This window comes from Brienomyrus brachyistius, unplaced genomic scaffold (assembly GCF_023856365.1).
Source record: "Brienomyrus brachyistius isolate T26 unplaced genomic scaffold, BBRACH_0.4 scaffold27, whole genome shotgun sequence".
NCBI classification, from domain to species: domain Eukaryota; kingdom Metazoa; phylum Chordata; class Actinopteri; order Osteoglossiformes; family Mormyridae; genus Brienomyrus; species Brienomyrus brachyistius.
In genome coordinates, this window is record NW_026042306.1 from 2,331,914 (window position 1) to 2,347,390 (window position 15,477).

General features: G+C 39.8%; 1 protein-coding gene across 1 annotated transcript in view; it reads left to right on the forward strand.

The window, feature by feature from the left end:
- The first annotated feature begins 4,500 nt into the window (after positions 1 to 4,500).
- Positions 4,501 to 15,477, forward strand: part of LOC125720966 (serine/threonine-protein phosphatase 4 regulatory subunit 4-like) — a 32,057-nt gene continuing 21,080 nt past the window's right edge. The window contains exons 1-5 of the mRNA XM_048996887.1: positions 4,501 to 4,720; positions 6,084 to 6,157; positions 11,696 to 11,798; positions 11,882 to 12,029; positions 14,709 to 14,782. Coding sequence (XP_048852844.1) covers positions 4,616 to 4,720; positions 6,084 to 6,157; positions 11,696 to 11,798; positions 11,882 to 12,029; positions 14,709 to 14,782 — 504 coding nt within the window. The 5' untranslated portion in view covers positions 4,501 to 4,615. The remainder of the gene's footprint in view (positions 4,721 to 6,083; positions 6,158 to 11,695; positions 11,799 to 11,881; positions 12,030 to 14,708; positions 14,783 to 15,477) is intronic.

The following is a 15,477-nucleotide window of genomic DNA, read 5'->3' on the forward strand; positions in this document are numbered from 1 at the left end:
TGGATGCTAACTGTTCCACCACTGTCTTCAGTCAACAGGTTAATTATTCAAAGGTGTATTAAGTTATTATCTGGACTTCTATGATATGTAAACAGTACCATCAATCCATCTTATCAGTATTTTGTCATGGGGGTGGTGGTGGGCGGGGGGTATACACTCTTGACCAGTGACCAGGGGCCAACGGGCAACAAAAAGCGGCCAGGGAATTTGTCCTTGATTAAAGGCGGGGGGGGGGGGGGGGATCATTAATGATCCAATAATCATTGCCTGTGATGGGTTGGGCACCCCTAGTATAACAGCTACCGTCCCCTCTAAAAGTATTGGAACAGTGAGGGCAATTCCTTTATTTTTGCTGTACACTGAAAACATTTGGGTTTGACATCAAAAGATGAATGGTATTTACAGATCTAGACCAAAAAATTTGGTGTTCCATTACAAACGATGATATCTTCTAAGTTGTTTAACATAGATGTAAACACCTGAAGATAAAAGCTGAATTACTGATCTGTTGTCTCATATTCATCTTTTGATGTCAAACCCAAATGTTTTCAGTGTACAGCAAAAATAAAGGAATAGACCACATTGTTTCCGTACTTTTGGAGGGGACAGTATCTAATGCCAGGGTTGGGGAGGAATGACCAGCCCTCACAAGCCCATAGGGAAAATCCCTCAACTTCCTGATAACCATTCTGCACCTGTTATGCCAGCCTATCACAGGGCACATACTGTACACCCACACATGCTATGGACAAAAAGAGATGCCAGCTAGCCTAGGTGCCCGTCTTCAGATTGTGGGGGAAAACTGAGATACCTGAAATGGCCAGGAAACCTCCCACCTCCAATCACTGAACCAGCCATGAATAATACAAGAAATTAAAAACAATAACTATATATTTACATCCATTTTCTACACCCACTTGTCCGGTGTAGAGTCCTGGGGGGTTCCGGAGACTATCCAGGACACTATTGATGTAAATAAGGGAATAGCCCAGAATGGGGCATTGACACATCACAGGGCACACCACACCATTCACACCTGCGGCAGACACTTGAACGCTGGTCCCTGAGGCATGAGGTTAATCCTAATGCTAACCAATGAGCCATTAGGCTGCTCCTCATATACATAATGGTCTCATTAAGTCCATTGGAGTGAATACATGCAATTTACATTAACTAATGTACCTAACTGCATGTTTTTCAACTTTCGATGGATACCCATACAAGAAAGGGATAGCATACAAATGGCACACAAACCCTCTGAGGCCACCATGCCACCAAGCCATAAAATTATGCTTGCCTATAATATTAATGATATCTTTATTTATATGACTTACAAAATGTACAGTATGGACTTTGTGTATACAGACACTCCTCTACTTACGAATGAGATACGTTCCAAACAGCCGTTCGTAACTTGAAATGTGCGTAAGTCGTTAGTCAAAGTCATTTTAAGGGTATACACAAGTACAAAGAACTAGGATGCTGGGAGACGCACATTACGCTGCTGCGCGGCGGGAATAGCGGACAGAAGTCATACTAGGAGGAATTGGCGCACAGAGCCTAACGAACACAATTTGGACTTATAGTCCACTTCGTTCGTATGTCTGAAAGTTTGCAAGTTGAACGTTCGTAAGTAGAGGAGCGTCTGTATTTAATTATCTTGTCAAATACTAGTGAATAAGACGATAGACGTATAATAATGATAATTTAGAAAGACTGAGCACGTTAAGTGCTCAAGAGATATATTTTATCAGACTGACTGAGGACTTTAAAATATTTGGTGTATACAGTAAACATGCCATTGTGACACTTTAATTGTGAAGCAACAAACTAGGCCAAATATTTACCACAGTATATATAATCCATATAAAGTGGCTTGCACCATAATATCCTGCTCAATCATTCCATGCAAGTACTGTTTGAATTACTATAGAATTCCCATAGGAAATTAAATAGAATAAATCTAATATGCCACTTTAAGCCCTTGTTGTTGTTTGTCAGCCAGAGATTCCTTCCACAGTTTTCAGAGCCTGTCAGCCAGCTGGCACCTAAGGCCACCTTGCACAGAAAATGGGATGGGGCCAATGAAAGGCCTAAACAGCTCCTGTGCCTGAACCTGAGCAGGGCCAGTCTGGGACTGCAAGTATCCGATTACAGACAGAAAATACCAGGAATCTACCAGTCAGGGACATGGCAATGTAGGAAATGTCACTCACAGAGGTCACTGTCAGATACATTCTCTAGGTCCCTGTTTGATCTTTCTTTTTGTTTATTTTTACTCAAAATAATCTGCTATTGTTTGCTTTAATGGGGAGTTATGCATTTTAAAATGTGGTAGTTCAGTTTTCAATACCTATAACTTAACAGTCCAAGACCATAAGCCAAGACCATAACCACAACCTACATTTTCACATTTACTGTAATGGAATGCGCGGCGTGGTGGTGCAGTAGTTAGCACTGTTGCCTCACACCTCTGGGACCCAGGTTCGAGTTTCCGCCTGGGTCACATGTGTGCAGAGTTCGCATGTTCTCCCCATGTCGTTGTGGGGTTTCTGCCAGGTACTCCGGTTTCCTCCACAGTCCAAAAACATGCTGAGGCTAATTGGAGTTGCTGAATTGCCCATAGGAGTGCATGTGAGAGTGCATGGTATGTGAGTGTGCCCTGCGATGGGCTGGCCCCCCATCCTGGGTTGTTCCCTGCCTCGTGCCCATTGCTTCCAGGATAGGCTCCGGACCCCCCACAACCCACCAAGATAAGCGGCTTGGAAAATGGATGGATGGATGTATGTATTGGAATGCAATTGGTTTGTAGTATATAGCTGCTTTTGAGATTTTTATTTTTCTTCACTGATCTGAAGAAGGTCTTAAGATGTCTCTGTGTAAAGCTGTGTTTAAGGTCTCAGGTGAATGCTATTATGCTTTACTGTACTGTATGTCTTACCATATATTGTACTGTGTATTTCTGTATATTTTGAAATGACAGTAAAGTCTGACCTGATTTGTTTTCAGATAAAAGCAAAAGACATTTAATATAAATAATCTTTCAGTAAAACAATACCAAGCTTATTTAATGACAGCTTCGGATTCAAAGAAATTTCACTTTAGAGCTGAAACTGCCTTTGTTGTGGTTGGCTGTGTAAATGTAAATGTTAAATGCTGTGGAGAGCAAGCAGCCCCTGCCTTGAATAAGCTGCTGCCTCCCTCTACTGGTTTCTGAGAACCAGTGGAGTTACTGCCCACCAGAAGTATGTGCTTAAGTGTAAACTTCCCTACTTCCGGCACATAATCCTAGACTCTATGACTTTCCAAGTATCTAAGAATGATGTGGCTCATGTCGATTTGGTACAACAGCAAATATTCTGAACAGTTTAAAAATCGTCATTAATATTTAGGCTCAATAATAATGGTCATGCCGTGGTCGGATTTGCACTGAACCCTGAATGCTGATCCAGCGTGCCGCCCGTTCTTTTAACCAGATCTATCTATCTATCTATCTATCTATCTATCTATCTATCTATCTATCTATCTATCTATCTATCTATCTATCTATCTATTTCGGGGGGCGCTGACTTGCCAGCCACTTTGCATTGCAGATGATTGCTTAGGGTGCCACTTAGGCTATGACAACTACCACACATGAGGCATTTTCCTATCTGGATCTGTCACTAACCATTGACACGCATCAAACTAATGTCAAAAGCTGTGTTACATGAAGACTCTGAAGACACTACCTTCTATCTTGGGAGACATTTCTGTGCAACACATGTATCGTGGGTGCAATACCTTTTTCCTCCTAAGCCTGCCTGGACCACTGTCTCCATGGAGACCCGTTAGGCTGCTGCAGTATGTGTTAGAGAGTTGAATGCGTGTGCGCAGATTTTGAACTCTGAATGTCAAAGCTGGAATCCTTTTTCAGCGTATCGATGAGTAATAGAACAGTGTTAAACATACTAGTGCATCCATGAGTCAGATAGAGACTCTGCGTTCAAAAATCTCCGACTGCCTCTTTATTATTTTTTGACGTTTTCTTTGCAAACAGTAATTCACTTTAATATTACTAATTATGTAATACTTATACACATACTGATTAGATACAGACACGTTTTAAGCTGAGTTATGCCAATGCAGTACACACTCATACATCTGAAAGAGAATCGCCAGACCAGAGAGGCTTACATTTTAAATTAAATTCTATACAAAGGACAAACGTACTACGGAACTGAATTATTGCGAAAGGTTTATGTTTTCTTCTTGACGTTTGTGTGACATTTTTGTTAAGTGGCGAGTGCTGATATTCCGGCAGTAGAATTTCCGACAAAATAATCAATAAAAAATGGAATGCGTAAAATTTTGCTGTAAAAAGGATCCCTTGACGTCCTCCTGTCGCGTCAGAAATCGACGCAAAACTTTGTTGAAAGAAGAGATGCTCAATCAAGTCGCTGAGAGACGTTTTCCTGACGTCACAGCTCGTCTGCGCTTAACGAGGTACCGTAAAAAGACAAGAGGCTCATTTAGGGGTGGAACACAGCGTTTCCCAAACCAAGAAAGAGCCTGTACGGTTATGGTCGCTATAATGATTTAACACCATTGGATTCGGAAATAGGAAATAAAACCCATGTTCGGCAACAAAATGACATTGAATCAATCCAATTTGATTGGGCACATAGATGACCTGCAGGACCTAACCATCAACGAAAGACCAATACGGAGGAGTTTAAAGGTATTTCTGTCTATACTGGTCTTGAATGTCCAGTTATGTTCTACATTAATCAGTTTTGCCAAACTGTACGAGTAGATGTATTGCATTTGATAAATCATAAATGTATTTGTTGTTGTTTCATCCCAAATGTATTTCAGTACTTACATGTTTTTTTTTCTTTTTTTTCTGGTAAATTATGTAAACTAGAGATTTTCGCATCAAATTCAAAGTTTCAGTTGTAAATGAAATGCAGGTTATATTAATAACAGATTAAGTGTGATGCGATAACTCAGTATTTATTAAAAGGCATACTCGTTAAATTGTTTAATTGTTTCACCAGTCGAATTTGTACTGAGGACTACTAGAACACGATCTATCAGTTATGCGATCTTGGCAAATATTTGCGCAGTAACATTAAGCATTGAATGCAGATATGCGTTATGCGCGAGGATGTTTGTTATGTGTCATAAGGGATGTATCCAGAAGTGTTTAGATGGTCAGTCCAAACCACTACCACTGCAGCCTTTAATGCAAAACGGGGATTGCCCACTTCGCCACCGTGACGCAGTTTCTGTCAGGGGTCTCTTCCACCAGCTGTGCCCCTCAGGTTTCCGCTACAGATATCGTTGTTCGGTTTAAATCTTAAGGGTTTCTTAAGCGGATACTTTAATAGCTTTTTGATTTCTTATTAATAATAATAATAATAATAATAATAATAATAATAATAATAATAAAATGCACTCGTTTACAAATATTTAAATAAGTACTCTCGACGTGACATTCTGTCTGTTCGTGGTCCCGCATGCAGTTTTAAACTGCGCATACATGTGAATGTGTAAGGCTCAGATGCCGTGGGTGGGTATCTCCTGCTCACTGCTTCATAGGCGGAGCCAAGTAGCCTTCAGGAGCTTGAAGGTTTACAGTAGCAAAATACATCCTCCCTCTGCTGGCCAACGAACTCTCTGCTCTCTCCTGCTACACTGGGGGAAGTAACAAAGGCAGAGGAGCTAAGTCACTTCAGAGGCATGCAGTACAGCCTGTGCCTCCTTCCCAAGGGTGAAACTGTGCCCAGTATTGCAAACTCCTACCTGGCTTCAGCACAGAGTGCCAGGACCTTTCACTGTTGAACACTTTTTCAAAAATCTTTCTTTGCCCCAAAATACCTTGTACACCTGTGGGCACCTGTGCACTACAGAAGAAAATTAATTTGATGGTGGAGTTGTGTGTTTCCATTTCTCTACTCATATGATTCTGTGTTTGGATAAGTTTCTAACTTAGGGAATTTGATTTGTTTTCCTTTTTTGTGCTTAGGATTCTGAGCTGTTGTTCTAAAGAAATTCCTTTAAATTTCCTACCTTTTAATTTTCTGTTTTCCTACCCTTAGTCTGCAGAGGAGATTGAAAAGCTGACTGTGGACGAGGACCTAAACGATATAGAGCGAGCTGTGTACCTCCTCAGGTAATGAGGCGAGCCAAAAGCCACAGTGGATATTTTATTTTTACAGTACATCTCCTTTTATGGCTGCAGATTTACAGACTCAGGTAACGTTAAGTTTCACCCAGCATGAGGTCAGATTTGGACTGGCAGCCATTGTCTGCCAAGCCAAGTTTAGTTATCACTATTGCCCATGACTGAATTTTTAGATGTGACAATGTAAAGTTTCATTATAGTGTCTTTACACTTTTTTTTAGAAAATGGTAATAATAATATATCTGGTGCTGTGTGTTGAGAATGTATTTTTCACAGTAGCCTGGTCATCAGAAGGTTGAAAAATAGGATTTAGTGTCCATATTGGATTAGAAAAGGGTTATGTGCATTTCAAAGTACATGTTAATTGCTTAATTTGTCTTAGAGAAATGCATAAAAAAGCAGTAAAATGTTTAGCTACTTTATTCAAAATTTTAATTTTGCACATTTGGGGAATAAAACATATGGGTCAGTCAGTCAGAAGTTCAGCTCTGAGCCTTGGAGGGTGAAGGGTGTATGAAAATAAAGGCAGATTTTGGGAATATGAGTAAATCTATCTGGACACCAAAGCAAACACAAAGTGACATGCTGCCAGCATCTGCTTACTTTCTTCAAAAATCAATGCATTTATGCATTTTGCTGGGGAATGATTCAGTCTCTGGCTATGTCTGCCTCATAGGTGCCTGCTGGAAAGCCCTCATAGCACAGTGTCTGTGATACAGAGTGCTCTCTTCATTGTACCCAGAAGCGTTGTTTAGCACCACTCAAACCACACATTCATGTGCGGTCCCAGAGGCTTGAGCCACAAATAGTCATCCATCCATCCATCCATCCATCCATCCATCCATCCATCCATCTCTAATGCTGAATGTTTATTGGTTTTTAGTTATTGTTTTTCCGCCTATATACACTGTCATTGGTAAAGTGAAATTTGAGAAACTTTTAATAGAAATTTTAGCCTCAAATAACAAACCAAAGCTGTAGTACTGTACTTCATTGTGTATACATGTGGGAGGTGTTCCAATTACACGGTCGGCGCGTTGTGTATCAACTGTTTTGAAGGAGACAGACATCAAACATACATATATAAACTTTTGTGAATATCAAGTACGAAAATATTAAGCAATTGTTTTTCTAATAAATAGAATGCTACGTTTTGTTGTTTTTAGTAAAAACTCCAGCCAATTTTTGAGTGTTTTTCTATCCCTTTATTTATAGGCTTATAAGAAATTAGTTATAGAATATATATGTTTTCCCCCAGAAGGGTAGTATGTGGATCATCCTGGAAGTGAATACACACTTTGTTTTCCATCTAATGTGAATAATATTGACGATTCATGGTTTGGTAAAAATGTTTTTTTTTTCACTCTGGAAAACTTTAGCGCACAATGTTGCAACTTGAAAGCCCAGATCGAGTAAGTTCTTTGAATTCTAACAATATTTGATTCATGGCTCTGTGTTATACCTATCCAAAGTTATGAGCCTGAGATTAATGGGTACGAAAATCAACGCATTTCGCGTTTGGTGGGTTAAATAATTGCATTCCCCATTTAGAAGAAGCTGAAGCAGTTTATTCTGCTAATCATCTACTGTAGCTGGCTACAATTTTCTGACTCTACTCAGTAGTTGTTTGTTTAGTTTTCAAAGCATCTGGGGGTGATGAGGGGCAAGTAACTTTTTGAGTGGTGCCCCAGAAACTATACTGCCTTCCTTGACAGTATCAGTCAGTTGTTCCAGTTCAGTGTTTAACAGATCAATCTCAGGGTATCCCAAATGAATGGGCCTATATGTCAACATGGAGGGGGGGTTCATGTTAAGTCACATAGTAAGGACCACTCCCATATTTAAGGATGTGGAATGTTCTGGAATCTATCCCTTTGAGATTCTGTTGTTATGTTAGTAAACACTTTCATTAACTTGTATCAAACCACAGCTATTATTATGTCCCGCAGCTGTTTGGTTTGTATTGCTTTCTTTTTACCCATTGAATGAATGAATACGTGAATGAATAATAATAATAATCTATCCATCCATTTTCCAAACCGCTTATCCTACTACTGGGTCGCAAGGGGTCTGGAGCCTATCCCGGAAGCAATGGGCACGAGGCAGGGAACAACCCAGGATGGGGGGCCAGCCCATCGCAGAGCACACTCACACACCATGCACTCACACATGCACTCCTACGGGCAATTTAGCAAGTCCAATCAACCTCAGCATGTTTTTGGACTATGGGGGGAAACCGGAGTACCTGGAGGAAACCCCATGACGACATGAGGAGAACATGCAAACTCCGCACACATGTAACCCACCTTCACATTCTCCATCCATCTATCCATCCATCCATCCATCCACTCATCCATCCATCCAAGTATCCACTTATCCTGTTCATGGTTGCAGGGGGTTTGGAGTCTATCCTGGAGACTACAGGCGCAAGACAGGGAACAACCCTGGGGGGATGGGACTCCAACCCATCGCAGAGCACATTCACACACCATTCACTCATACATATGGGCAATTTGGTAACTCCAATTAACCTCAGCATGTTATTGAAGTGTGGGGCATAAGTCAAGTGCCCAGAGGAAACCCCACAATGACATGGGGAGAACATGCAAACTCTACACACTTGGAGCCATGGCAGAGACTCGTCCCAGAGATGTGAGGCAACAGTGCTATCTACTGAGCCACCATGCTGCCCCCATAAATCTTATATCCTATTCATTTCTTTCAATGTACACAAGTGAAATATTGTGCCTCTACCATCTTCCCTAGGGGTCCCTCTCCTTCCTTGGCTTATTTTTATACAAACCTCTTGAGAAAGCTCAAATTTCATGATTGTATAACACTATCTTACACACAGTCTATCGTGTCTACATTGCCACTTGGAAGCTAGAGTTTGGCTTGGAGCTCAGGGAGGGGTGCTCCTGTAAGGATATTGGCAGACTACCTATTACTAGAACACATGCTTGACTAAGCCTTCTATCATTCAAAGTAGTGCAGAGAATGCATCTTTGCCGGAGATTTATCAAAATCTTAAGAACATGTGATCATTCAGCCTGTGATCTTGTGATATATGTTTGCAAATTTGTGGAATTATTGGAACTCTGTTTTCTGGGAGTCAGACTGGAGTTAATGCTCATTGATCACCATTTATGGTATTACAGCTGACCTGTTGTCTTTATATTGCATGTAGGTTGATATTATTACATTTTTCCCATGTTTGGCACAATGCAGAATTTACAGTATTGTAGATCTTCTCTTAGACAGGTGGCTGATGGGTGTGTTAAGAAATGACAACAATTTATTGCCTATATTGATGTGCTAAAAACTCTGTATTGAGAACTTCAGCCTGTAAGATATCATGAGCAGACCTCCACCTGTCTGCATGAGTGTCTGTCCATCAGTCTGCCTGTCAATCGAGCTATTCATCTGTCTGTTTGCCTCTCTGTCAGGCTGTCCATTTTCTTACCTGCCTGCCTGTCTGTCCTCAATCTGCCTGTCCCCCTGTCCATCTGTCTGGCCATTTGCTGTCTGTCTGTTGACAGTCTGCCTGCTCATCTGTCTATCGGCCTGCCCATTCATCTGCCTGTCTATCTGACTATCCTAATTTATGTAATTTTTAGGATGGGGATGTCTGGGGTGGAAATGGAATTTTTGTGGCAATAAATGTTTCATTTAATTTGCTTTCTGTTCTTTCCAATAAAGAAGAGGAACTGAGCATTTAGTGCTTTTCTTTCATCCATCCATCCATCCATTTTCCAAACCGCTTATCCTATTGGGTCGCGGGGTGCTTTTCTTTCCTAAGTGGTTAATCAGTTAAACTGAATGGAAATAATATGATTCTATTTCTCCTTCAGTAATCTCATCTTTTAAATATAAATGCATTAATTTTGTTAGAACAAGCCTCATTTTAGAAATGTTTCCGTTATGAATGCAGAATACTCTAGATTTGGAGTAAATACTGTATAGGAATTAGATGATAAGTATTTTCTGAAAATTTTGAACTGGGCTATGAGCTCAATCTACTCTTTGCACCATTTTTTCTGGTGAGGGTCACAATGGACATATGTTGAGCAGAACAAGCTAGTCCTCCTGGTATTCTTGAAGCTGTCATCTTATAATGCATTATATATCTTCATAATGCATTATAATGATTGGTATAAGAATCAAGGACAGTTTGTACTACATTATGAAGGTATTTGTTTATTATGCATTATGAAAGCTTTGCGAAGCTCTCATCCTAAATGCAGTACATAGACCACAGGACATTTATCCACTTTGCCTCAGCCCGGGACTAGAGATGGTAGCGATGTTTCTCAGTCTTTATAGTTTCTTCTGTGCATGGTAGATTTTTAAGTTGCATTTATGGGTGCAATGACAAACTGTACACAGACAGTGGTTTTTGGAAGTGTTGCTGAGCTCATGCAGTGACTTCCATTATAGAATTGTGTCTGCAGTGCTGCCTGAGGGCCCAATGATCATGACTATCCGATACTGATTTTCAGTCTTGTCCCTTGCATATAGAGAATTCTCCGGATTCTCATAATCTTTCACTGATGCTACAGTATGTACCACAGATGATGAAATCCCCAATCATGTTACTGACCTATTGTCAATTAGACAAATTAATTGTGAGACATTCCACCAGGCATTTTTTTTAGTATTTCATTAGCATTATAACCTTTTCCAGTCTTGTTGCCCCTGTCCCAACTTTATTGAAATGTTCAGCTGGCATCGAATTCAAAGTGAGCATATATATATTCAAAGTACAATACAATTTTTATTTGCATTTTACACGTCACAACTTTTTTGGAAATTGGGTTGTATTGTAATGACTACACACTTCACCAAGACAGCCTGAATAGAGATGAATTAATAGAGATGGATACAGTATTTACAGTAAGTGTAATTCCCAGTAAGTTACATGCACACACACATTTATTGGGGGGGGGGGGGGGGGGGGGGGGACTGGTGAAGTGATGAGCTTAGTTATTATGTTTTGTCTGTGTGTCCCAGAACACTATTCAAGCAGCCAGGTGTTAATCTTTCCAAGGTCCAGTGTCCATTATCGGTTTCCAGTCTGATTCTCAGGATCAGCTGTCCTATGTTTCCGTTTCATCTCTCTCCATTTTGTCACACCTAAACCCCAATTGCTGTCCCTGTTCCATCCTCCTTTCCCCATTTATACATAATTCTGTTAGCCTTTTCTCATATACCAAGTCTTACAGTAACATTTTACCAAATATATAGTTCCTGAGGCATCATGGAAATTTAGTTGCCTCATGATTACCCTTTCACTGCAGTTAGGTTAGGGTCTGCAGGTGTCAGTGATTCAAGAATGTCAACAGTCTTTATATACCTTATGTCACATGATCAGACCAAGACCTTATGTCTTGTCAGAGGTACCACTGAAGCTTAGTTTTACGGTATTTGTTTCAGGCATGAAAGGAATTTCTTTTTGAGAAGAAGTATCCATGGTCTACAGAAAGTTCTCAATAATAATTGTGCCTGTGTTCTTGTCCTTAAATCCAGCTCGGGCCAGGAAGTGCAGAGGGCCAGCGTGGTCATGAACTTGCCCAATCTGGTGCGACAGAACCCTGCTGAGACATTCCGGAGGGTGGTACCGAAAGTCAGGGTGGGCTGAAGTACCACTGAGACCTGAGGATGCTAGGTCCCACTAGCAGTCCCGGTGATTTGAGCTATGTCTCACACATGCAGGAAGTGCTCCATGTGGGTGGGATGGAGCTACAGCTGGCTGCAGCCTCCTCATTTCTGACCATCCTGCAGGATGACATTGTCCTCATTCAGACGCATACACACTCCATTTTACAGATTGTCCTGCTCTACCTGGACCACCGGGATGCAGGTCAGTGCATGTCTAGTTTAGAGGTCTGAGGCTAAATGCAACCTTTTCATTATGATTAGTGTGTGATGTCACAGGTGACATCCATGAGCCTCTGAAAGCTTTCAAACGAATTGCAGTGTACAAGACAACCGGATGTTTACTATATAACATTATTAGTATGTGCAGTACAGTACAGTGCAAAAATCAAAGAAAATGTTTAACGTCATTTATCTGGGTAGTAAGTGTATATTTGCTCAGAGGAAGCTCAACTTAACATAAGAACATATGCACATTAAAATTAACACAATAAAAACTACCAAGAATTCCTTATGTTCTCCAAAAAGGCGCTGATATCTTGGATGTCTAGATGAACACAGCTTCAGTTCCCAAACCTCTTCTCTAGGGCATCTCAGCCATTCCATGTATTTGTTACATTTGACCACAAGCTCACTTAATTGGTGAATTTAATTAGTTAACTTAGTGAGGTATTTATTAGCTAGACAAGTGTACTAATGATCAAGTCCAAAAATATTTTAAATAGGTATCTTAGATGGTTACTGGAAATACTGGGATAACTTTAGAAGAGGTTAACCTGATACTCTGACAGACATTAAATCATAGTTTTAAACTGAAAGATCATTTTAACACCATTTCTTTAACCATTGTTAAAACTGACTTTTGTGCATTACTGTAGCATCCAATCTAAGATGTTCACTGCCTGGTGCCATTTGCATCCTGGAATAAGCTCCATTCTGACTGGAACCCAGTACCATTGTTGGAAAGGTTAACTTTGAAATGTAATAGACTACAGATTACTAGTTACTAAAAAGATTATATTCGAATGTACCACCTGCGGAAGCTCAAAGCCTAAGTTCTTTGTAAGGAGGAGTAGAGGAATAAAGAAAAAAGCACTTATGTTACTCAGTACATACAGCTTTTATTTATTTTTATTTACAGGCATTTATTTAACTATAAAATGAAAACATCCTTTATCTAGTCTCAGAATAACATAAACTATTCCAAAATCCAAACAGATTTAGATTCAGACAGGATAATCAATTCTTCTGGAGGTTGTTTTTCTTTTCAGTGGAAAAATTCAATGTCTTTTCAATTCCGTTTGTCAAACCCACTGCGGCAGACAAAATAACCAAAATAATAAAATAACTTTGAGCTCTGAGAAAATGATAAATAAATTAAACTCAACCAGTCTTCATCTACCCGGGTAGTGTTTTGTACCCTTTCTTTTACTGGAATGTAATAACATGTCAGTGCTCACCTGAACAAAGCGATGAGGATCAAATCTGTCCTCTGGTCTGATGAAAAGCTCCACTGCATGTCCATTGTGCGCCCCCTATTCATCCACTATATGTCCATATGTCCTTCAGTGAATCTTTCTGATGAATAGACTTATGTGGATTGTCAAGAACAAAAAACAATCTGCACAAGCAGGGCAACATTTAGCAGAGGTGAACATTTCAGGTCCAGAAAGTAAAAATCCAGACAAGGATTTTGTTTCAACTAACCAGTTGAGCATAAAGAGCCACAGTCACATAGTACTCAACTGGTTGGTTGGCCTGGTCTGGATTTTTACTTTCTGGACCTGAAATTTCCACCTCTGACATTTAGTCATTCTTTAAACAACAAATGTATTAACTTCAGAAGTACTATATAATCCTCTTCATTGCTGTACATGGAAAACACTTAATATTAGCACACCACACAACCACATGGCCCGCATTTCCCTTAGTTTCCTCTGATGTAGGTTTACTTTATTAAGTCAAGTTTAACTCCAATTAACTTTTAGTAACTGTCTTGAGAGATTAATCACCTCAAAACAAAAATAGCAAAACTAAACCTCATAATTTTTTAGCAAGAGAACATTTCCTCACTAGTTATAAATACATTGCTCTGCTTTGTTAGCTAACCGGTGTGGCAAACACTCAAAAACGCCGGAGAATGTGATAGTCATTAAATCTCTGGCAAGACACAGACCTTCTAACTCGTTTCAATTGGATTCAGTTCAGAAAACCATTGAATTGTTATTTTTTCATTGCATATCCTTAAAAGTTTTTAGACCTTTTTCTCGTATCATTACAAGCTGCATCATTCCTTTTCCCACTTTCTGCATACAGCCTTTCTTTCTCACCTCACCAGAAAACAGATTACACAATGCGTGGCCCAGACGGGTCAACGCAATGCAAAAGCCACAAGAATGCAAAACCACAACACAAATACAAAAGCCAGAATGGAAGTGGACCACAACACAAATGCATCTATATTATTTGTCCCCATTTCTGGGGACAATTAATGCTGTTAATTGAGACCACAAGCACTGGCACTAACTAGGAAGTTACACAGATGTACAGGAAAAAAGACAGAAGTAGCAAGAGCAAATGGAATTATTTTTGTACCTCAGCTAAATTGAATACATCAATTAGTAACTTTTTTGCTTGGGTCTCCATATTTCTGCATCAGAAAATTAGATCAATAACCAATCTACTGTAACACCAGTAGGGTACATGTTCCAACATGCCCCGCAATTGTAAATAGCCCTTGCATTGTTGTGGTTGTTAATGTTAATGGTTGCATTTCCCTATTGTTGCACGTGTGTTTGCCCGTGTCTTGTGTGTACCAAAAGTAGCCAAATAGACGTTGCCTGTATATTTTGTATATTTTTTATGCTGCACGACTCTTTTTCAGTGGTGAGCAATGCATGGCTCGAGACGCTGCTCTCAGCAATTGATGTCTTGCCGAAGGAGACGATCAGACAAGAGGTAGCTAAGCACACACGTGTAAATGCACACCTGTATTTTTAGACATGCACACACACACATACACAGAGCTTTGTATTTATATCTTTGGTGGGGACTGTCTATTCATTTCCATGGGCATAACCCTAATTCTAGGTATGACGGCCTTAACTCCTACCCAGCACTAACCATAACCATAAACAACCAAACAAAATACAAGATTTTTCACATTTTTAGTTTTTTAATTGCATTAACAGATTATTATAAAATTGAGGTTATTCTTGTGGGGCCCAAAACATGGGTCCCCACAGCATGAAAATAACAGGTTTTTGTCAGATTGTGGGGACGTTTGGTATACTATATACAGTACAGTACCAGTCAAAGGCTTTTGCACACCAACCACTTTTATATTTATTTAACAAACTACATATTTTTTATTCCTGTTAAACATTGGAAAGCTGTTGAGGGAACAACTATAAATGAAAATATAAGTCAAGTAAAGCAAGTTTACTTTATAACATGGAAAGAATATGTAAGAGTGCATGTCTGACATCCTATTAACTGATTGTGTGGTGATGGCAGTGTCAAATTCTAGGCTGTTCTTTAACTTTAAATGCACCAGTCAACTGTTTCATCCCATTGGCTGTCTCTTAATAATTCGTTAAATATCAAATGCTTGTCTAATGGTCCAAATTATAATTACATTAGGTAGGTTTTTG